This window comes from Neofelis nebulosa, chromosome 9 (assembly GCF_028018385.1).
Source record: "Neofelis nebulosa isolate mNeoNeb1 chromosome 9, mNeoNeb1.pri, whole genome shotgun sequence".
NCBI lineage: Eukaryota > Metazoa > Chordata > Mammalia > Carnivora > Felidae > Neofelis > Neofelis nebulosa.
In genome coordinates this window covers 75,689,638-75,714,228 of record NC_080790.1, presented here as the reverse complement: position 1 = coordinate 75,714,228, position 24,591 = coordinate 75,689,638, and the positions used below count along the sequence as shown (strand labels likewise).

Below are 24,591 nucleotides of genomic sequence, written 5' to 3'. Positions count from 1 at the left end.
TGAACTCAGGGTCACGAGTTCAAGCCCCGCGTTGGGCTCCACACTGGGAGTGGAGTCTGCTTAAAAAAATAAATAAAAAAAATTTAAAAATAATAAAAGGACAGCCAATACTGTTGTCTGACAGACTGGATGAAGGGTATAAAAGACAGTAACTGGATATGAATGGCAAAAATAACATGAACACCAGAGACACTGGAGGAGGAAGTGGAAACTGTTAATGGAGGGAACGAGGAAAAGAGCAGTTGAAGAACTAACCAAACTTTGGTCACCCCTGTGGTTGTTTCTTCCTTTCTCATGGCTTTAAGGACCTGCATAAACACATGGGTCTTAAATTAATATCCGGAGCCCAGTCCGCTCTTCCAAACTCCAGATTCGTGCATCCAACTCCCTGCTTGATGCCTCAAACCGGACATGCTTTAAACCCAGTTCCTGGTCTTTCCCCCAAACCTGGCTCCAACCATGGTCTTCCTCATCTCAGATAGAGCAGTTCATCCTCTCAGTTTCTCAATCCAAATGGCCTCAAGTCATCTTGCCCTTACAAGACAATCCCCTTGGGCAATGACCTCTCAGTCCGGTGAACACCTTTGTGCTTCACAAAGGGCATTGACTGCTGACCTCTGTTATGATTATTTGTGAGTAAGTTTTATTCTACTTTGGTAGGTTCCCTGAAAGCATGAAGTGCTTCCATTCATTTTCATATTCTTCAGGCCCTACCACAATGCTCTGTACATTCCAAACAATAAATAAAATCATCAATACAATTCATAGAGTAAAAAACCAAAACCATGAAGAATATGAAAAAAGTATAGGAAATACTGTATTGATCTTAGAGATCAGTTATATTAAGAGAGTATCAATTTGCATAAAAGCAAAAAGAAGCTAAACATCCATATTTCAAAAACAAAATAGCATTGTAAGGAGATAAAAAAGGTAAACAAACTAGAAAACACACAACAAATCACTTCAATATTTAACAGAGAATCCCTACATGTAAATAAAACTGGTAAAATAAAACTTTTAAAAAGTAATATAAATAATAAAAATAGCTTAAAAATAGACTTTTTAAAGAACCACTAAATGACTAAGTTAGGTTAAAAAGTATCACGATTTCTAAATATTATGTGAGAAAGAATACCATAAATACAGAAGTAAAAAGACTTAACAGCTTCATATCTTGGTGTATATCTGGGAGTGACATTATGGTAGGGGGGCATGAAAGCCAATTATTACATTCCTACCGGTTTTCTGATGTAACTAAAAATGAACTTTACTGCAGTCGAACTTACTTTTACAGAACTGAGGTCAAACCAATGATGACCTACCCATAAGCTTTATGAGCTTTCCTTCCCTGGGAAGATCCTTGTGTAACACTATATGAAAGTACGAGCTACGTATGTTGAGTGACGTCTATACTAACTAAGTATGCTTGAGAGCCAGAAATGACTATCATCGTTCCAAGGTGGATAATGGGGATGGTAAGCTTAATCAGATAAATTACTAGTTCTGCTGCCAGATTTTAAAGGTCTGGAGTTGAACTTCATGTAGAAAACAACTTCCCATGAAATAGTCTACAAGTATCCTCCTTCTGAGAGACAAGGTTACTCCGAAAGGAAGCATAGAGACGGGTAGGGCTGGTAGGGCTTTTATGCTCCACATGCAGACAGTGGCCCATGTGAAAACTGGCAGAAAAGTCCTGCTTAAAAGGAGAAATTCAAGATTTCTCCAGCTTCAACACTGCTGGTGGCATTACAAATTGGTATGTTACTTGGCAACGTATATCAAGAGCCACATAAACTCTCAAACCCTTTGGCAGAGTAATTCCACTTCTAGGAATCCATCCATCATGAGGAACCACTGCTATTACCAAATCATACTTCAATCATGTGATGGAATATTACCCAGCTTTTTAAAAAGAGAGACAGGCAGAAATAAAATAAAAAATTGTGCTTATGTTAGAAGGCAAGCTGAAAAATTTATAAACTATATTAGAACTATATCAGGAAAACGAACAAAAATATACATTATTAAAAAGACACTGAGCTGCATATAACAAAATGCTGACTTAGTACCCATGAAGATGTCAGCTGTTGCAAGAAGTGTATACAATCATGTGCAGTACACATGCATCTTCTCAAACAACAAACACTTAAAACACAATTACTATAATATGAGACCACACACAATTACTATAATATGAGACCACACTTTCTTTTAATATCAAAAAAATGACAACCATGTTCTAAGACTGAGAACAGGACAAGGAAGTCCACTCTCACCACTGCTATTCGACACAGTCCTAAAGGTCCCAGCTACTGCAATGGGCAAGAAAAGGAAAAAGCATTAAGATTAAAAAAGAGGAAGTAAAGCTTCCATCTATTTGCTAGTAACATAATTGTTTATGTAGGAAAACTTAAAGAACCTACAAACACCTACTAGAACTAGTATGTGAACTTATTAGCAAGGCTGCAGGATACATAGTTGCTATGAAAAATTAATTGTATTTTTACATATTAGCAAAAATTAGCAACAAATTCAAAAACTTCCATTTATAAGTTGGAAAACATAAAATACATGCAAGATAAGACCTGTACAGTGGAAATTTTAAAACACTGCTGCGAGAAATGAAAGACCAAAATAAGTGAAAAGATGTGATAAATTCATGGTGAAAAGACTCAGTATTATGAAGACATCAACTATTCCTAAATTCACCTACAGACTCCATGTAATCCCAATCATAACTCAATCATTTCTAATGAAACTTGATAAGCTCGCTATAAAATGTACAGGAAAATACAAATCATCTATGATATTCAGAGTAGTATTCAAAAAAAATTAGAGGACTAACACTCTCAGACTTCAAAACTTAGCATAAAGCTATAGAGACCAAGATAGTATGGTACTGACCAACAGATCAATGAAACAAGAAGAGAGCCAGAAAGAGACCCACACTTACACAGTCACTTGGTTTGCAACAAAGCCACCAAAGCAACGGGTAAAAAACAAAGTTGTGTTGTTGTTTTTCAAACTTGGTGCCAAAATAACTGAATGTTCATAATGGACAAAAGAAAATGAACCTTGATCCTTACTTCAAATCATATATGAATTGTTATTTCAGATGCATCACAGACCTAAAAGCTTTTGGAAGAAAACACTGAAAAATGTTTTGAGGTAGCAAAGTTTCTCAGACGGGACACAGAAAGCAATAACTATAAAAGGAAAATATCAATATATTAGACATCATCGAAATTTAAAACTTCTGCTCATCAACAGATACCAATAAGAAAATAAAGAGGTAAACGACAACCCAGGACAAAACATATATTCACAAAAGACTAATACCTAGAATACATTTAAAAAATTCCCACAACCCAATAATAAAAAGGTAAACAACTCAATTAGAAAATGGTTAAATGATATGAACAGTTTCCAAAAGAAGGTACGTCAATGGCTAATAAGCCCACAAGAAAGTACTCAATGTCATCAGAGAAATGCAAATCAAAACCACAAAGAGATTCTACCACACACATAAGAGAATGGCTAAAATGAAAAAGACTAACATCAAATGATGATAACGGTGCACAGTAACCAGAACTCTTATATATTGTTAATGGGAGTGCAAAATGGCATTGGCTACAAGTTTCTAAGAATACTAAAACATTCACCTACCTTATGGAGCCAGAAAATCCTCTCCTAAGTATTTTTCCAAGAAAAATGGAAGCAAATGTCAACAACAAAAACTGTATAAGAATATTCATAGCAGCTTTACTCATAATAGCCCAAAATTGGAAATAGTAAAGGTATTTCAATAAGGAGAATAAACTGTGGTACATTCATACGATGAAATATTAGCAATAAAGAGAAACAGGCCACTCAAACTTGTTACAACATGGATAAAAATCTCTAAACTTTAGGCTGAGAGAAGGCTTACACAAGAGTACAATTGTATGGCACCATTTATAAGAAGTTCTAGAAGAGGCAAAGTAACCTTTGGCAGAAAAAGTCAGAACATGCAGTTAGCTCCAGGAGGCTCGGACAGGGATTGTCCAGGATGGGGAAAGGTTTTAGGATGATGGCAAGGTTTTTGTTTGTTTGTTTGTTTGTTTGATCTCGAGAGGAGTTTGGGTTATACACATATAAGTATTTGCCAAAAACTCAGCTAATATACACTTAAAATTTAATCGTAGGTGAATTTTACCTCAAAGGAAAAAATGTTGTTAATAATCAGAATTCTGGTTAATGATATGCATACTGAAGTATTAGTTGAAAGTGTACTGATGTCTGCAATTTTCTTTGAAATACATAAAATAAGAAGGACTGAGGAACAAATAGATGGACAGGTAAGTGGAAAAACAGGCATAATAAAATGTTAATGATAAAATCTAGGTGTGGGTATACAGGAATTCACTGTAAACTTTGTTTTTTCAATTTTATGCTTAAATTTTTCCATGACAAAATGCTGGGGGAAAAACAGGTACCACTGTTTTGATGTTGACAGAATATTATTTTTCACTTCCTCTTTTTCCCCTATTTTCTAAGTTCTCTACATGTGCTATATAATCTATAATTTCAAACATCTTTTAAAAAAGAAAACAATTTCCATTTACTAAAATAATCAAATATAAATTTTTCAAAACAAGTTAAAAATCTCACTTCAGATTCAATGAACGTTAAAATACTATCTTAAAACCTACTGTTATTTAACTCACTAAAAGCCTTAAACTATTTAGTGTTGTAGCGAGACAGTTTCTGCACTAATTAAAAAATTTTAAACTAATTCAATGTGGTGCTAATTTTTTTTTTCTTTTAATGCCTAGCATTAAATCTTTCCATGTACTCAAAAACCTCCGCCATATCATTCTGTGGAATGTATGCTCATTAAAAGTACATCATTTCTTATACTTTGTAATAACCTAGCTGGGCAATACTTATTAGAAATCTGAGAGTTGGCTGTTTACTTCCAAAAGGGCTTTATCTTTAGATAAGCACAAGCTTTAAGCCAGGTGCTAGTCATTTGTGTCTTGTTAATTTCCAAAACAAACAGAGGAGAGTGCCATGCAATTTCCATTACACACACTTCACCATTAGTACCAGGGTTTATTAGCTTGACACTGCTCCAGGAATAATGGTTTCATTCCTCACTGAAATAAAATAATGTGTCACATAACTCAGCAATGCGGAACTTCTGAAAAATGTTGTCATGTTAAATATGGCCATATTTTTTAAGTCTCCATTATGCCAAAACAAAGGCCGTTTGCTGTAGAGAACTCACTCTCGACACGGAGAATTCTCACATGGACCTCAGACTTACCTCATCGCTATGTCATATGATTCCGGGTGAATACAAGTTTGGTCCAAAGGATTTGGCTTCAATACAACATTTACTGCAGTTTTGCTCTTCTTCTTGCCCTGCTTCTCGTTTGTGACCTCAACACCTGCTGAAGATGTCACAGCAACTCCCTGAATTTGGCCCGCAGATTCGGTTTGCTGACTACTATCACCATTGAAAGAGGCAAGGAGTAGGAGGGAAGGGAAAATTGGGAAGAAAAGAAAAGTCTTTAAAATGTGCTTATTTTTCTGCCACACAAATACGCACAAACAGCACCCACATTCTGACCATTCTCTTCATAGAAATTAACACATATTTGCTTAAACATTGTTAACAGAGTTTCCTGTTACTTAAAGCCAAAAATATTCTTCACTGATTTAGCCTGTAAAAGTGTCATTCTAGGAGAGAACAGAGAAAACCGCAGAGAAATAAATTAAATAAAAAGGAAAGGGAGAAGGAGAAAGAGAAAACAATTTCCCAGAACTGAAGAAAAATAAAAGTTCCCAAATTAAAAGAACCTACTGAGTACAGAATAGGATGAATGGGAAAAGACTCAGATTTGACATACTGTGGGGCAACTTTAGAATAGGACTTAAGAATCAAGAAAGAAAAATAAAACAGAATACTTCCCAAGGAACTAGAATCAGACTGGCATCAGATTACTCCCTGATAAACAGCAGATGCTAGAATGCAGTGAACTGGTATCTTAAAAGTCCTGAGAGAAAATGATTTTGAATCGAGAATCATATACTTCGCCAAACTAGCATTCAGAGAGGAGGGCAAATGACAATTGTTTTCAGACATGTAAGGATTGAAGTAGAACCCATATAATATATATACTCTCTCTGAAAAGAATTTAAGAATACATTCCAGCAAAAACAACAAATTCAAGAAGAGTGATCGTGTGGGCTACAAGAAACAGTGATGAGCACAGAAACTATAAAATCTTGCTACGTTAAAAAACTGCTCATGAATAATGTAAAAAATATATGTATAGGGGCACCTGGGAGGCTTAGTCAGTTAAGCCTCTGCTTCTTGATTTGGGCTCTGTGCTGACAGCATGGAGCCTGCTTGGGATTCTCTGTCTCCCTCTCTTACTGCCCATCTCCTGCTCACACACTCTCTCTCCCTCCCTCAAAATAAATAAATATAAATATAAATATATAAATATACTTATTTATAAATATATAAATATATAATATATAAATATATGTATTTAAATATATATAATATATGTATATTTATAAATATATAAATAAATATATAAATTATATATATATATATATCCTATATATATATGTATATGTGTGTATATATATATATATATATATATATATATATATATATAGGATAGTCTGAAACTAAAATCCCAAGTCATCTCATCATGGAACATACAGCTGAAGGAAAGAGGCTGGGAAGAGTCCTAAGGTGCTAGTCTTTTCCGGGAGGACAGAGACACCTATTAACTGCAGAGGCCAGTCCAAATCACACTTGAGGATAATCACCAGAGAAACACAAACAACTTGAAATCACTAAGGGGAGATAAAAACGAGGTGGAAAAATAAGGAAAACTTGTTAGCTGAGAAATCCAACAAACAGCATGAGAGAAAATCAGAAAGCATGATGAAGAGAAAATATACGATAGATGAAGTCCAAAATATCAATAAATGTAGTAAATGTGAATGTATTAATTAAAATTGGATAAACCCATGAAATCTATCGATCTACAAGAGTTGTAACAAAAATTAAATGTCACAGAAAGTTTGAAAATAAAAAAATACCAAGCATACTGAAAAGGCAAGTGTAGCAACATAGCTAGCAAACAAAATAGATTTCAATGCACAAAACACTCAATGAGATAGCAACAGTCCATTTCGAACAAAGGTATGAGTTACCAAGAAGATGTAACAGTCATGAAACTTCAAGTACTTCATTATCAGTTGAAAAAATATAAGGCTTTAAAAATAACTCAAATGTTCATCAATAGGATACTGATTAGATTAAGCTATGGTTTCCCCCACAAACTAAATACTATGCAGACACCATAAATAATGATCTATATCTATATGTAATATGTGGAAAGAAAACCAAGATGTATTACTGAAACAAATAAAGCAAGTTGCAAATAGTTGCATAGCACAATCCTTTTTTTTTTTTTTTTTTTCTAAAGAGCATGCAAACAGGGGAGAGGGGCACAGGGAGGGAGAGAGCGAGAGAGGGAGAGTGAGAGCGAGAGAGCAAGAGAGAATCTTAAGTAGGCTCCACGCTCAGAGCAGCACCCACAACCCTGGGATCATGACCTGAGCTAAAATCAAGAGTTGGATGCTCAACCCATTGAGCCACCCAGACGCCCCTGAATTTTTAAATAATAAACATACAAGTTGATAGAAGTATAAATTTACTTTCAGGAAGCAATATATCAGAAACTATTTGAAGTCAGAAGCTGAGGTACTCTTTCCTTTTCATTTATTTTTTATACTGTTCTAACTCAGTGTTCAAAAAACATATAAACTAAGAAACATGGGATTATTTTATCCTCCGTTGTTTTTCATTTCTGGCTTCTGGGTTTTGTGGTCTACTTAGAAAAGGCCTTCTGCCACTCCAATCCTCTGCAAAATTTACCCATGTTGTCTCCTGGTACTTTTGCAGTTTCACTTCTTCTTTTTAAGTCTGTGATCCATCTGGGATTTATTTGGGTATAAGGTATGAGGTGCAACTACAGTTTCCCCTACACATATCAAATTCCTGCCAGCTGTCATAATACCAGTGTTTGAAACTCCACCTTTATCATAAACTAAATTCTGTCTATATTTTGGTGAATTGCAGACTCTATTCTCATCTATTTCTACATCAAAACCAGTTATGTAACTATAACTTTATATTGTTAATATTATTATTATCAGTGGGGCTGGTTTTCCATTATTATTATTATCATTATTACTGTCCAGTGGGTCTGGTTTTCCCTTATTAGTCTTTGCCAGACTAAAGATTATTTTTCCATATTACTTTTATTACAATTTTTTATTAAAAAAATTTTTTTAATGTTTACTTATTTTTGAGAGAGAGACAGAGCACAAGCAGGGGAGGGGCACAGAGAGAGGAAGACACAGAATCCGAAGCAGGTTCCATGCTCTGAGCACAGAGCCCAAGGTGAGGCTCAAACTCACAAACTGCGAGATCATGACCTGAGCTGAAGTCGGCCACTTAACTGACTGAGCCTCCCAGGCGCCCCTTTATTATAATTTTGTCAAAAGAAAAACATAATAGAAACGAATAGAGACAGGTAGTCCCAAAGTAGCAAGTACATAAAAACTATTCTTTCATGATTACAAAATGCGAAGTTTACCCAAATTCTTTGCTTTTGTGCTAGCAGGATTAGAAATTAAGAGCAAGAATTTAGCTCTCAATCTACACAACTGACAATTATGCTTTGGTCAGGGAGGAGGGTGTGGGGAGGCCCAAGTATACTTAGGGAAACAGCTGTCAATATGAAGTGGCTGTTGTGAAGTCCTCTTTGTCACCTCTTCTTGTACCGGTCCTTCCCACTTGTGATGCTCCAATCACATTGGCCTTAGTTTCATTTCCCGAATACACCAAATTTGGTCGTGCCTTAGGACCTTGCACACATCCCGCATGCTCTTCCTATAATGCTTTCCCTCTAATCCCTGTGTGGTTAGCTCCTTCATTTCATTCAAAATTCAGCTCAAATAACTTTTCAATGAATAACTCATTGAAAGCAGTTGTACCACTCCCCAAGACAGTGTCATATCACTCTGTTTTAATGTGTATAATATTTACTACATCTGAAACTATTTATTTTACTAGTTTATTTATTGTTTGCCTTGTGTTAAAATTTAACTTCACGAGAACATGGAATTTGTTGATTTGTTCACTGCTGGATTCCCAGTGCCGAGCAAAGATTAGAGTCAACATATACTGAAGGACTGAACAAATGGACACCTAGGATTTAGGCCAGTGAGCAGGATGGGCAACAGTAACAGAGAAGGTTGGTAACAGAACCCAAAGCGCACACTTTAATAATCACCTGCAAAATGTTCTAATATAATCCTGGTTGATTCTGATGAAGCCAGCACACTGTTGGAAAGATTTTGGACCCAGCCCTTTCACTTTTTTTAGCTGTTCTCGGTTGACAAAGGGTCCATTTTTCTCTCGCCATTCAATAATATTTTTGGCTCGGTTGGCATTGAGTCCTGCAATATGCCTAAAAAAATAAACAAAATGAATAATGTGGTAGATACAATAGTTCTAAGAATAATCAAAGAAAAGATCTCATCTGGAAAGTCAACGATATGCATCATAAAAACCATTGCAATTACATACTGTCATATGGCTCTAAGTTAAGTAAATCCAAAGGGGAGTTAAATAAAAAAGACAAAGGGGAAAGAGTTGTCCAAGAGGAGGCAAGGACAACACAATGCAAACTAATGACAAAACCAGCAGCGGTCATAAAGATGCTGGTAAACTGATGGACACTGGGAAAAGAAAAGAATTGTTCCCCACAGTAATTCTATACTACTCATGTTCCTCCTGTTTCTGAATCAAGTAATAATTCTGCCTATTCCTGCTTAGTTTACAAAGTGAGTTAGGAGCAAAAGTTACAATAGCTTCAGCTGTGTTGTAGTACCCTGTTTTTTTTTTAATCAGCCTATTCTCATTAACATAAAGCCTTAAACTATAGAAAGTCATGACTGTCCTGGTTAGTTTAAAAATATAAAAACTCTATCATTAGGTAGTTTGCTTGGTGCTAACTTTAAAAATTACTATTTAAGAGATTCTTAATTCTATTACTGAATTTTATACATGAAATTATGGAATGTTTGTAGCTGTGGTAGAAAGTCAACACCTTTAAATGTAAGGGATATTTTCTGCTATACTAATCTCAAAGCAAAGAAGTCTAGATCTTTTACAGAGGTCCAGAATTTCATGCTGCATCAGCAGACTTGTGTAATAAATGCCAAACTATGACCGGAAAAAAGCAGCTCTTCTATAACCACACTAAAAAGGGTATATAAGACATGATTATAGTACGATAAAGATTTTGATATGTGACTTGCAGATTCCAGGTAAAAATATGGTAACCATACTTTGAACCCTCAGAATTTATCTTCTGGTTACTGCCAGCTTTGACAGATGTATGCAAGAGACTGAACTAGTGAAAAATATCTACTCTCATGTGGTGGGAAACAGCTCTTTTCCATGTTAACCTTATTTAAGTTCTATTAGCAACACTAATGCACTCAATGGTTACCATATGCTCTTCACTTTAGATTTGCAGTATTAAAAAGGATAATGTGAATTGTTATAAGTCTTTTTTTGAACGATGTCTTCCCCTCAAACTGATTACCTAGAGCAAGGTAGGAACTCAGAGGTTTTTTATACTTGACAACTTCATACATGTGTCTCCTTATGTTAGCTCAGTTTGAACTGAACAGCCAGTTAAACTGAAGATTCTGTGATCTTCAGCCACAGACCTCTCGTCTCACCTCAACAAAACTTCAGAACAGATGTTAATATCCACTCCCACAAAGCTGACACATTCTTCTACAACACTGTCCAGTGTTGCCTTGAGCAAAGTCTGAGATACGTCATGCTAAAAAGACAAAGATCAAAAGTCAACCAAAAGTGAAAGCAAGACAGGCAGGTTTTGGACTACTCCATTATATACCTGTGTCACCGGCAGCTGGCTGAGACACAACGTAGTACATTTTTTCACTTTTCTTAAACACACTGTGAGCATGTAACTGACCTGAACTTAAGGAATCTATGTTTTCTTACCCTCTAAATCACTCATATACCTAACCTCAATAGAACAGCACCAGTAAGTTTCCCTTTCCCAGAATTCTGCCCAAACAGTAGTTCTCAAACTTTAGCATGGTATCAAAATCACCCGTAGGGCTTGTTAAAACACAGGCTGACTCAGTGGGTCTGGGGTGGGGCCTGAGAATCTGCATGCGAATAAGCCCCCAGGTGGTGCTGCCGATGCTGCTCCGAGGAACACACTTGGAGACCTACTGGTCTCCATCATTCACACGCTGCCTGGTGGTGTTACCTTCACTCACATGTGCATTGTTCCTTAGTTCCTCTTAGGAGAAGAAAGCGTAAATTATCATAGGAAGCAGTACACTAATACACAAGAAGTGTGACAGTAAATCAAACTCTGTTTCATCACAGTGAAGATATTATTGCTTATCAAAGGCACTGTTAGTTGACGCACCACTAAGAAAGAAACTACACTGCCTGTTAAATCATGACACGATGCTTTCTTATTACTTGAAAATTTTACTTTTTTAAATACTGAAAGAATTCTTTTAGACTTATTAGGAAGTTCTTAAATCATCTATTATGCACAGATAAAAAGGAAAATATAAGCAATCTAAACTGGTTAAGGTATTTCTAAAATTTCTTCACATTCAGCATTCAACTCTTCTGAACCACTTTTTTACTCGGAGCCTTAGATGTCCAAATTTCTCCATTCAGTATTGCCCTTGAACTCTTAAGATCCCAGGTCATGGAGCATTTCCTGAAACAGTTATACTCCATAGTCTCTGAGAGTTTCTTTAAAGCTTCTGATGCTCATTCTGTAAGCTGTGGTAGTAGTTCTACCTTAATCTGAACAGAAAGTATCAACAGAAGAGATTTTGGACAGCAACAAAACTCTATTCTTTCCTTAAAGATCCTTAAGTGTTTTATTGTTCAATAGCTTGCTGACTAAAACAGCGAAGGGCCTGCAGTTCAGTCATGGCTCCAAGATTAATAATCAAGTTCGCACAGAAACTACACCACGATATGCCCCGGGGCCAACAGCAACCATAGGACACCATTAATTTTTTTTTTTTTTAATTTTTTTAGGACACCATTAATTGTTAAGCATCCTGATTTCAGAGATGTTAAAATGTAAGAAAATGTGCATCTTAGTATTTATGAAACACAGTATTTGAAGGTAAGTTATTTGTTGGCTAACTGAAGCCAGATTACCACAATGAGTACCTCCTAATACACTTGATGTTATTCATAATTCTAAACTTAAAGGTACTCTAGTTGTTGTTCCCAGATGTGAAACTATAGGTCAGCATCCTTCCCCATTTGTCTCAAGAAAACAAGGTTAAGTTTGATAACCTTAAACTCTTACAAAGACCATAGAGTAAATAGAGTCCTTAAGGATTGTAATTACACTATTATCTTTTAGTAATAGAAGTTTTTGTTCTGGAAGACTGAAGGGTGCAGGAGTATTCTCATATTTCAGAGATAACCTAGTTATCTAGGCCACAGCTAAAAACTACAGACATAATTTTAAAAGTCCTAATAAGCAAACATAATCATGAAAAGGATCATAAAGAAAAACCTAAGACCCTGCTAAGAACCTGATTACTTTTGAGGCACAACTTTTAAGAAGCTGGAGAGTCTTCTTGGCCTAAGTAGATGAGAAACAGCAAAATGAAAAGGGACAGTTTAAAAATGAGAAGGTAGGAGATGGCAGACAACGTAGCAGCAAGCACCATGACAGGGACAAGAAAAGTATCTGAGGAAAGAGACAAAACTATAAGCAAATAGGAAAAACTAAAAGTCATAGTTGCGAGCCATTAGAATAAAGGCAAACAACCCCACATATGTCAAACCACACCAGATGCTTGGTAAGTAGTCCCTGTAGCTGGACGGTCTTGGTTGCCTAACCTCTAGTCTCCAACCCTCTTTTCCTCCTTCCAAACAGAAATGTGACTGTGTTCCATGCATCCACCCCATCCCTGGAAGACCATATGATTTGGGGAGACTGGCCTCACTGCAGCAGATGATAATAACAGTAAAATCAATGGTTTTCAAGCTGAGGGTTGTGATCAATTAGAGGGTCATAAAGTTAATTTGGTGGCTGGCCAGCAGCACAGAAAAGTCAAGACAGAAATAACCCACACAGAGCATGTTGCACATATTCAACATGGAATAAACAGTACAATCAATAATGCAACCAGGTGAGGGTACCACGTGAGAGGGATACATAAATTGGCCAGGAACATGGACAATTTCAATTTCAATGTTCCTGGTTGTCTCATTAGATCTTTTAATAAATGACTGTCACAGATTGACGGAAAGGTTAAAGAGTAACTTTACAAGTTTATGAAGCAGAGTATCAAAGAAAGTATGAGAAGTTTATCATCTATTGGCAAAGTTCTGATTCTTTCAACCAAGTTTAGTTACAAACTTTCACTGTATTTTTCAGAAAGGATGTTACTGAGTGTAACACTTTTTGAATTATTAGCAATTGTAATATTTTAACTAAGTTAGCTCAAGTTGACCTTAAGCACCATAAACTCTGAGGAAAAAGAAAAGCAATGAAGCAAGCTCAACTACTAGATTTGGAAGTGTTAACAGTGACAAAAATGAGAGAAAATGCTGACTCCTCCATTCAACTGGACTTGAGGCACATTTTAAATAGAAAAAAAAAAAAAACCAAAACCCTGTAAGACTTTAAAATAAACTTAAAAATGATTTTACAAATACACAAAACAATAAAAATGATCGACCCCAGATGGCATTGTTGGTAACAATGTGTTTGTAGATGACAGTATAAAACCTGCAAAATTAAAAACCAAACAAAAACACTGGGAACATCCCTACCAAAATGGCTAAGATGCAAAAGATGGAAAATACCAAGTATTGGTAAGGATGTGAAGCCAATGGAATGTTCAAAACACCAACATGATAAATGCCTTTTAGGTCACGTATGCAAGGCAAGGGAAGGCAGTTTTATGACAGATTTATTTTGTATGGTTTAAGTATAAATTCACATAAAACCGAATCACATATATATACACAATATAAAAATGCATTCTTGTTCAATACAAATTAAACTAGATAAGGGGCGCCTGGGGGCTCAGTCGGTTGAACGTCCGACTTCAGCTCAGGTCATGATCTCACGGCTTGTGAGTTCGAGCCCCACATCAGGCCCTGTGCTGACAGCTCAGAGCCTGGAAACTGCTTCTGATTCTGTGTCTTCTTCTCTTTCTGTCCCTTCCCCACTTGTGCTCTGTCTCTCTCTGTCTCTCAAAAATAAATAAATGTATATAAAAAATTTAAAAACAAATTAAACTAGATAAACTGCAAAGCAATAAAAAATGGACAAGTTCCTAGAAACACAGAAATTGCCAAAAATGGGCTCAAGAAGAAATAAGAAAATCTGAACAGACTTAAAGCAAGAGATTCAATCAGTAATCAAAAATCTCCCAACAAAGAAAAGCCCAGGACCAGACAGCTTGATGAATTCTACCAAACATTAAAAAAGAATTAACACTAATCCTTTTCAAACTCTTCTAGAAAACAGAAGAGAGGAGAACCCTTCCTAACTCATTCTATGAGGCCAGCATTACTCTGAAGTCAAAGCCAAACAAAGATAACATCAGTAAAGAAAACTATAGACCAATATTCCTTGTGAAGATAGATGCAAACATCCTCAACAAAATACTAGCAAACAAAACCCAACAGTATATTAGAAGGATTAAACACATGATATACATAGGATGCATTCAGTATACGTGGACTCAAGAACCACATACATATTTTTTTTCAGGTGAAAAATACTTTCTCTTGGCATTTTTAAACTTTAAAATTTTGAAGTGATCTCAAAATCAGAGGATAACATGCAAGGAATTTCCTTAGCTTTCCCTCAAATAAGTACCTCAGTGTATATTTGCAAACAACAAAGACACTGTCTTACATACCACCATAGAATAATCAAAATCAGAAAAGTTATCACCGATGTACTATTATCTAATGTAGAGCCCATACTCAAATTTCATCAACTCCCCCAATTGTACTTACAGTATTTTTCCTCCCCATCCAGAATTCAATCCAGCATCACACACTACACTTAGTTGTCTTACGTTTCTATATTCTGTGCTAGGCAGCTTCCAAGATGGTTCTCACTGATCCAACTCCTGGTATGCAGGTACTTTGCAGCCTGTCTCCTTGAGTGTAGAACTCACTCAGGAGTCTTATCTGCATGAATTATCACTAAGATTATTTTACCACTCAGTGACCTAGTTATGTGAAAAAGTATCTTCAATTTTTTTAAATTATGTCCTTTTAAAATATTTATTTATTTATTTTGAGAGAGAGAGAGAGAGAGAGAGAGAGAGAGAGAGAGTCAGAGACAGAGAGTGCAAGCAGGGGAGGGGCAGAGAAAGAGAATCCCACAGCGCAAAGCCCGACGCGGGGCTCAATCCCATGAACTGTGATATCAAGACCTGAGCAGAAATCAAGAGTCAGATGCTCAGCCAACTGAGCCACCCAAGTGCTCCATATTTTCAATTTTGATTCAATCAGGATTTAAAATAGTAGGCTTAATAGTGTACCATATATGCTCATTGTCCTCATTTATTCCAGACTGGAACAAATTCATGAACATTATACCTATACACTGAATTAAATCTTCCTAATTTTTTTGTATTTGAGGGTTAAAAAACCTTGTATTTAATTATAAAGAAAAATGGTATTTAACTTTATCATAGGTATAAGGGTATTACTTTGAGAAGCTTTTATTTTGAATTATGTTTAATTGTGTAAGACGTATACATATACACATACATGTGTGATAGGTATCTTGGTTATGGTATAAAATGTACTTCCTACTGTGTATCACGATCAAAGGGTATGAAAAATAATGGTCTAAGCCAGTCATGGTGGTCCCATTCCATTTATTCCATGATGGCAAATGAAATACAAGGGTAAATCTTCTAAGGGCTTTAGAATAAGCCTTCTTTACTGAGAGGTTAAAGACTAACTTAAATAAAGACCCTTGTATATAGAGCCTTATGAAGAGCTGGATCTTTTCTTCTTTTCATTCAAATAGGACTACTGGAGCCAGGGTAAGCACTGTATCATGTGATTGGGACAAGCTTGAGGACAAAGCTGACTCCGTGAGGATGGCAGGTGGCACACATGGCTGGAATGTAGTTCTTCATGATACTCTTGAGACTTTATATTAACCAGTTCTGAACTCACCACTGCTCTGACCTTATTGTAATGAAATTTCTCTACTATTTAATAAAGAATAATAAATTTACTTATTGTTCAAGTCATGTGGAATTGGGATCTCTGATGTTTTTCTAACTGATGTTATTGTATCAAGGGGCTCACGGTCTAGTGGGAAGGTTTGAGACAACAAAAACAGCAACCAATAACCTTACTACCAAAAACCCTTGAGATTTTACTGTCAGGCATTGTTATAAGGCTTTACAATATTATCTAATTTAATCCTTACAACAACTGTACAAAATTCGCATGTAATATAATGTGGCATCTTCACACGTTAAGAATTTATTCTAAGGAAATAGAAAGATATGTGCAAAGATAGGATGTGTGTGTACGCACAATCTAAAAATACACTCAGATGGGACTGATACAAATAAATTATAGTCACCAATGTGAACTATTATGAAGTCTTAAAACATGTAAATTAGAACAGCTATTTACCAAAACACCCTGTAAGATAACTTATGGAGTTCAAATATTTTTTAATTCCTCTAGTAGGGAGACTTACGTTAGAAAATTTTCTGCAAGAATTGCTGTGACCTATACTCCTGGGTTTGGCCTACATTCTTCCCCAACTTTTTGCTTAGGAAAAGTATTAAAAAATTAACACTGTTTTCTAAAAGTACAAATCACCTACCTTTAGGGGAGGAAATAATGAACGAAGTTCCATACTGTCCCACAATAATATCTGTGGCAGTAAAGCAGAGGCATTGATTCTGTCATTCTAAAAACGTTTTCTAAGCGACTGTTATGCACCAGGCACTGGGCCGGCTGCGCTGGGTGTTGTGAGTACAGGAAAAAACATATGAAGTCCATGCCTTTAAGAAGCCCAGTTGACATCTGTGAAAAGCTGAGATGAGGCACACACCCCTACTGGCAGTCATGAGTAGAAGAGCAGGAGGACCCCAGGACTGGCTATGCTAATGGTCAAGGCCTTGATGCCAGAAAAATGAATTACTCCATTTTTTAAAAAGTTATCTAACTGAATTGTTGGATAAGTTACTTGAATTGTAGAAACAGTCTGTTTCAAATTCTAAGAAATATTGTTTGGGCCATTACATTTTTACCTAAAATTTATGAGATTTTAGGAATAGAAGCACTCATTCATGCCAGTCAGCTTTTTTGAGGTCAGAATCCACGTTTTTATTATTACTCCACCACAAACTTCTGAAGAATTGCTGATCCAAACTGCTCTTTTTTTTTTTTTTTTTTTGTCCTGAAGCACTAAAATTATCTCACAGCTATTTTTAAAAAGTCCTTCCAGACGAAACCTTGTCTGTGGACTATAACTTTTACAGCAGTGAAACTGCACTTCGCATATTCCATACTAAACTTTAAATTTATTCCCAAGTTGTTTTCCCTATAATATTCTTGAGTATTTTCTTTATAAATTAATCACTCACTCATGGTTCTTCCTACCTCTTACTATCATCAAAATACAAAATGCAATTAGGAATTAAAGATGCAAACAAGCTTTACAGGGAAAGTCTAGTCAATCACATAAAGCAAGGTGACTTCCTCATCTTGCATTGACTTTTCTTTGACATGTGACAGTTTTAAGAAGTCATCTAGGGGAGTGGGTACTGATGACCCACGAAAGGCAGAACTGATAGAAGAATGGAGACATTTCAGAAAATAGAATATGTGCTTAAGAGTAGCTCTTTCTCTACTTCTTCAAAGCCAGTATACAGTATTCCCTTTCCAGACTAAGACAACGGTCAGCACCATAGAAATACTGTATTTAATCTTCTAAAAACCTACGTGTTCTAGCTCTACTAGATCAGAGATATTTATATGTAATGAGACAAATGCTCTTGATAAAAGCCTTTAAAATATTTCTTCATAAACGCATTCTTTTAAGAAAAAATAGTTTGAACACTAACAGCATATTTTTATTTTTAAATGAACAAATTATACAGTGAACAATTCATTAGGCTTATGGGACTCTGGGAATTAAGACGGCAAAGGGCATCAGTCTTTCAGTACTGGAGGGACTTTTTTCCAGACCTGGAAACATGAAGTATGGCCAGTGGTCATAAGAGGGGGAAAAACAACACAGGAAGAGATTATCTTTGTAAATCCTCCTCCCTTAAAAAAATCACATGGAAGGTATGCTGAAGACTCCTTTATTGCTAACTCAGTATTTAGGCACCCAGTTTAGTTTGCATTAACTTACGCTATTTAACAGAAACCAATTTATTCAAGCCAACTTGACAGAAAGATCCCTGGGGCAACTGTCTTCCTTGTCCTGCACAAGACAAATGGAAACTAATTTTTAGAACCCAACCTTCTACCCTGACTCTAGGGCTAGAGTAGCCCCACTCTTAAGGCATGGATCTTCTGGGGGTTCTCAAAGGAGTGCCTACAGTTCTTCCAGTGACGTCTTCCCACTATGGATGGCTAGAACCCCTGTGTTTCCAGGGCAATGTATAACCTCTGGAATCTCCACTCAGCTCCCAAAGCCTCGGCAGCTTTTCTATGTTAGGCCTATGGAGTCTGTGCCTACATGTGTGCACATTAATATCTGGTTAGAGATATTTTGAAAAAAAAGCAAGACTTCTACTTTTTTTTTAATGAAATTTATTGTCAAATTGGTTTCCATACAACACCCAGTGCTCATCCCAACAGGTGCCCTCCTCAATGCCCTTCACCCACTTTCCCCTCCCTCCCACCCCCCATCAACCTTCAGTTTATTCTCAGTTAAGACTTCTCCTTTATTTACAATCGAGTAATTTGTACCAGAGTATTTTTCCCACCATAAACAACTAGAAAGCCAGGCATAATATATCTAATTTTAGATGTTAGACAATAAGCAATGCAGGTCTATGATTCTAGAGAGAGGAGAGCTACATGAGATGAGTCCCATAGCTGCCCATGATCTGTCTGACTTTGGAGACTGTGGCACGGGGAAGTGGCTAGCAGAGCACAGCCATCTCACTGAGCTGGGGAAGCAAAGATTAGAGTTCTGGCCAGCTGAAGTAACTGGACTTTTAAGAGTGGGATACCAGAGAGAACGGAGCTTTAAAGAGTAGAACTCCAGAAATTTGTATGACACTCTGAAAGTATTTAGCCAAATACTAAGCTGCATATACCCAGGGCACCAGGACAAGACTCTATAAGACAAGTTAGAAAACAGCTGCCTGGGAGTTTTGGACTATACAGAGACTCCTGAAAATGCACAGAGCTGGGAGACACAGAATGTCCCTATCAGCCAACAGTGGAGAAACCTATGAACACCCAGATACTCCAATAACACTTTAGAATGGACAGGCCTTAGAAGTGGGGCTATTGTATCCATTAATCAGTTGATGGACATTTAGGCTCTTTCCATAATTTGGCTCTTGTTGAAAGTGCTGCTATAAACATTGGGGTACAAGTGCCCCTATGCATCAGCACTCCTGTATCCTTTGGGATGAGCACTGGGTGTTGTATGGAAACCAATTTGACAATAAATTTCATATAAAAAAAAAAGTGGAGCTATTGTAGTTCTAGAGTAGGGGGTGACTCTACACCCATCCTAACAAAGTTTATTAAGTAATCCTTGTCCAGATAAATTCACTGGTGTATTCTACGAAACATTTGAGGGAGAAATTATACCAATTCTCTACAATCCCCTCCAGAAAACAGCAGATTTATTTATACAGACCTTACTTGAATTACGATGGCGTTACATCCCAATATGCCCACCGGAAGTTGAAAATATCACTAGGTCAAAAGTGCATTGAATCCACCTAACCTACTGAACATGATAGCTTAGCCCAGCCTACCTTAAACATGTTCAGAACACTTACATTAGCCTACAGCTGGGCAAAATCATCTAACACAAAAACTGTTTTATAATAAAGTGTTAAATATCTCCTGTAATTCATTAAATACTGTCCTGAAAGTGAAAAACAGAATGTCTGTATGGGTACAGAATGGTTGTAAGCCTCGTTGTTTACCCTCAGGCTCATGTGGCTAACTGGGAGCTGTGCTTGCTACAGCTGCCCAGTATCACGAGAGCATCATACCCCATGTTGCTAGCTCAGGAAGAGATGAAAACTCAAAATTCCAAGTATGGTTTCTACGGAATGTGTATTGCTTTCACACCATCTTAAAGTTGAAAAATCCTAAGTGAAACCACTACAAATAGGGGACTATCTGTCACGACATGAAAGCAACCAAGATGTTCTGCAGGAGGTAAATGGATAAACTGGCACATCCAGCCAATGGAATATTAATCACTGCTAAGGAGAAATGTGCCATCAAGCCCTGGTAAGATTCGGAGGAACCTTAAATGCATATTACTATGTGAAAGAAGCCAGTCTAAAAAGGCTACACATTATATGGTTCTACCTCTATCGAATTATGGAAAATGAAAAACTATGGAGATAATACAAAGACCAGTGATTATCAGGAAAAGAGGGAGGAATCAGCACAGCACAGAGGATTTTTAGGGTAGTAAAACTGCTTTGTATACTATAATGGTGGATACATGTCACTAAACAGTTGTCAAGACCCACAGAATGTATTATACCAAAAGAGAATCTTCATATAAACTGTGGACTTTGGGCGATATTAATGTGTCAATTGTAATAAATGTACCATTCTGGTGCAGGAAGTTGACAGGAAGATAGTGCATATGTGGGGACAAAGAGGATATGAAAACTGTCTTTCCATTCAATTTTGCTATGAATCTAAAAACTGTTCTAGAAATAAAGTTTTTAAAAAGTTTGAAGTTTATTACAAAAAACCCACAACACTCCTCATAAGATTCAATCTGATGTGACAGAAAATTAACTGATTGCTGGAATAAAATTCAATACTATTTAAAAGAAGACAACAGAATTTGTAATCTCAACATCATCACAATGTCCACCATACAATAAAAAAATAACTAGACAAAGAAGCAGGCAAATATGCCCCATAACAGAATGGGCATGGAGAACCATCAATAAATAGAAACCAACCTTGGATAAACCCAGATATTGAAAACAGTAGACAGGAACTTTCACTCATGCAAAGGAAATATGGTCATAAATGAATAGATATGAAATAGCAGAAGATAAATGGAAACTATAAATAACAAAATGGAAATTCTAGACCTGAGAACATAGTATCTGAAATGAAAAACTTACTGGACGGGTTTAACAGCAGACTGGAGATAAGGAGAAAAAAGGGAGATCAACAGAAATCATTCTGTCTGAAGAACAGAGATAAAGTAGAGCCTTCACAGCCTGTGTGACAATATCAAAACATTTAAATAGGTGTAATTGAAAAGAAGAGAGAATTTGAAAAAGTCATGACCAAAATTCCCAAAATATTTTGAAAAACTTAATGTATACAACAGAGAAGCTCAGTGAAGAATCTTACGAAGGATAAATATTAAGAAAGCCACATCTATGGATATGCTAGTCAAACTACAGGAAAATAAAGAGAGAGAAAATTATAAAAGCAGACAGAAAGAAAGGACACATTGCATATGAGGAACAACAGGAGAAATGGCTAACTTCTTATCAGAAACAACAGAGACCAGAGATGAAGAAATGACATCTTTAAAGTGCTGCATTCTCTTATGTGGATCCTGAGAAACTTAACAGAAACCCATGGGGGAGGGGAAGGAAAAAAAAAAAAAAAAAAGAGGTTAGAGTGGGAGAGAGCCAAAGCATAAGAGACTGTTAAAAAACTGAGAACAAACTGAGGGTTGATGGGGGGTGGGAGGGAGGGGAGGTTGGGTGATGGGTATTGAGGGGGGCACCTTTTGGGATGAGCACTGGGTGTTGTATGGGAACCAATTTGACAATAAATTTCATATATTAAAAAAAAATAAAATAAATAAAAAAAATTAAAAATAAGCATTAAAAAAAATAAAAAAAATAAAGTGCTGCATTAAAAAATAAGACTCAAAGTTAAAAACACCAAATTCTGTATCTTTCAAAGAAGGAAAAATAAAGGCACTTTAAGGTAGATGAGAACTCACTGCCAGCAGATTAGCACTATAAAAAATGTTAAAGGGAATTCTTCAGACTAAGGAAAATTGATACCAGATGGTAAATATGATAAATATATAATTATGTTCTAATTTTATTTAAAAGACATACGACCATTCAAAGCAAAAATTACAGAATAGTTTGGGATATATATATGAAAATAATCACACAAAGAATGAAGGGTAGTGAGGTGGTATAATATTAACTCTCAGCAGACTATGAAAAGAATATAAATTATAATCACTAGAGTGACCACCAAAAAAAAAAAAAAAAAGCCAAGAAGTACAGATGAAAAGTTACTAAAAGAGTTAAAACAGAAAACTCAAAATTATTTCATTTTCTGTTAAAATAAAGCAGAAAAGGAAGAAAGGATAGAAAACAGATGGGATATATAGAAAACAAATAGCAAAATTGTAAATTTTAATTCAATCATATTAGTACACTAAATGTTAATGAAGTAAATGTTTCTATTAAAAGGCAAAGATTGTCAATTAACAAGAGACATACAGTAAATTATAAACAAATTGGTTGGAGGTAAAATGATCGAAACAAATATACTATGCAAATATTGAGACTACGAAGACTAGAGTGGATATATTAATATTAGACAAAAAAGACTTCAACACAAAATGCTTATTACCTAATTACAGAGCTTCAAAATACCTGTAGCAATTCAATTGTTAATTGTTTTTACCTAAGAGAAAAAAAAATTTTTTTCATCTAAGGGAAAATTTTAAATATGTTCTCCCAAACCTTGTACAAAATATTTATGGCAGTTTTATTGACTAATAAGAAAAAACAGAAAACCCCCCAAACTAGGAATAGCCCAGGTGTCCATTAATAAGAGAATGGGTTAAAAATGTAGTTATGTTCATATTATGGAATACTATTCTGCACTAAAAAGAACTACCGATACATCCAAAAACATGGATGAATCTCACACATGTTAAGCTGACTGGAAGAACTCGGGTGCAACAGACTATACATTATATGATTCCATTTATGTAAAATTCTAAAACAGACAAAACTAATCTATGGTGAAAACATGCGTGTTCTGAGTGTGAGAAGGGACAGTTGTAAATTTTCTGGGATGAGAGGAAAGTTCTACATCTTGATATGCATGGATTACACATGTCAAAACTTATTGCACTGTATCACTTTGCCCTTTTTTGTTTGTAGATTATATCTTAAAAGAAAAGAAAAAAGAATGGTAAATAAATAAAAATACCTAAGTTTCTGAATCATTAAGCTGGGAACAGTGATGCCCTTAACTACAGCTCAGTCTCAGGATTCATAGCTCTGGAACAGATGGCTGGGATACAACATATAGACCACTTCTGGTTTTTGTTCTTTGGCATCCGATGGTAGATGTTCTTCCCAGATATCTCACCTCCTGAACCTAAAAGGTAATTCTTTTTTGTACAAAGTAATTTGCAAATCCAGAATCATTCTCAGCACAGCTTCAGTAGACCGCATAGGAACTTAGTTAATGACAAATGCACTCAGTTAGATGGCACAGACTGGCTAGTTAGCCGCTTGTTAGTTCTCATTAAGAACTATCTCATTGAGATCCTGCCCTAAAAAGTTATGATGATTAAAAAATTTAAACATAACGTGTAACTTCTTTATGAAGTATGAAGCTAAAAAATGAGTCTTTGCTATCATACTAGTTCAGTGTTAAAATTCTAATCTAGTTTGGCTTTCATTTTGTCTTCTAGTAGGTGCTCTTATGTCCCCTAGTGGATACGGGTCGATATGGTAGAAGAAAGATAAGGGCAATACTAGCTAAGTAAAGGTCCATAAATCCTAAATGCCTGCCTTGCCCACATGCTTTTCCAAAGCAATGCCTCATACCACCCAATTCACCACAAAAAAAGAAAAACATTAACACATCTGAACTGGACCACACCTATCTGCCCCATGTGTGGTCAAATATAGGACCTGGACTAAAACATAATCCTGGTTTATGACACATGCATGAACAAATGCATACCAATTAGCTAGACATTTTGACCTGACATAATACAAAGAAGTCGGCATTTCCACTGTAAATCTCTGTTTATAAGATTTATAGCTTAGTCATAAAAGCAGACTTAAGAAAAATGTAGGGTACAAACATTTAGTCATGAGAGAGAAATCTCCCTTTTAATAAATTAAAAGTAACACAGTGTGTAGAAAATCTGATCTGAAACTTCTGTGTGTGTGAATGTGCACGTGAGAGAGAGAGAGAGAAAAAGAGATCCTTGTGCATAG

At 35.9% G+C, this 24,591-nt stretch overlaps 1 protein-coding gene across 13 annotated transcripts in view; it reads right to left on the bottom strand.

Moving 5' to 3' along the window:
• Nucleotides 1-24,591, bottom strand: part of SRBD1 (S1 RNA binding domain 1) — a 400,072-nt gene that overhangs the window by 212,353 nt on the left and 163,128 nt on the right. For 12 of the 13 annotated variants that reach the window (XR_009248665.1, XR_009248664.1, XR_009248667.1 and 9 more), the window contains exons 17-19: nt 10,831-10,937; nt 9,372-9,548; nt 5,309-5,491 (exon numbers count right to left, since the gene is read on the bottom strand). Coding sequence is in view for 6 of the 13 variants with exons in the window: in XM_058684229.1 (XP_058540212.1) it covers nt 5,309-5,491; nt 9,372-9,548; nt 10,831-10,937 (467 nt within the window). In the remaining 7 variants the exon portion in view is untranslated. The remainder of the gene's footprint in view (nt 1-5,308; nt 5,492-9,371; nt 9,549-10,830; nt 10,938-24,591) is intronic. The other variant, XM_058684234.1, reaches the window with a different exon arrangement.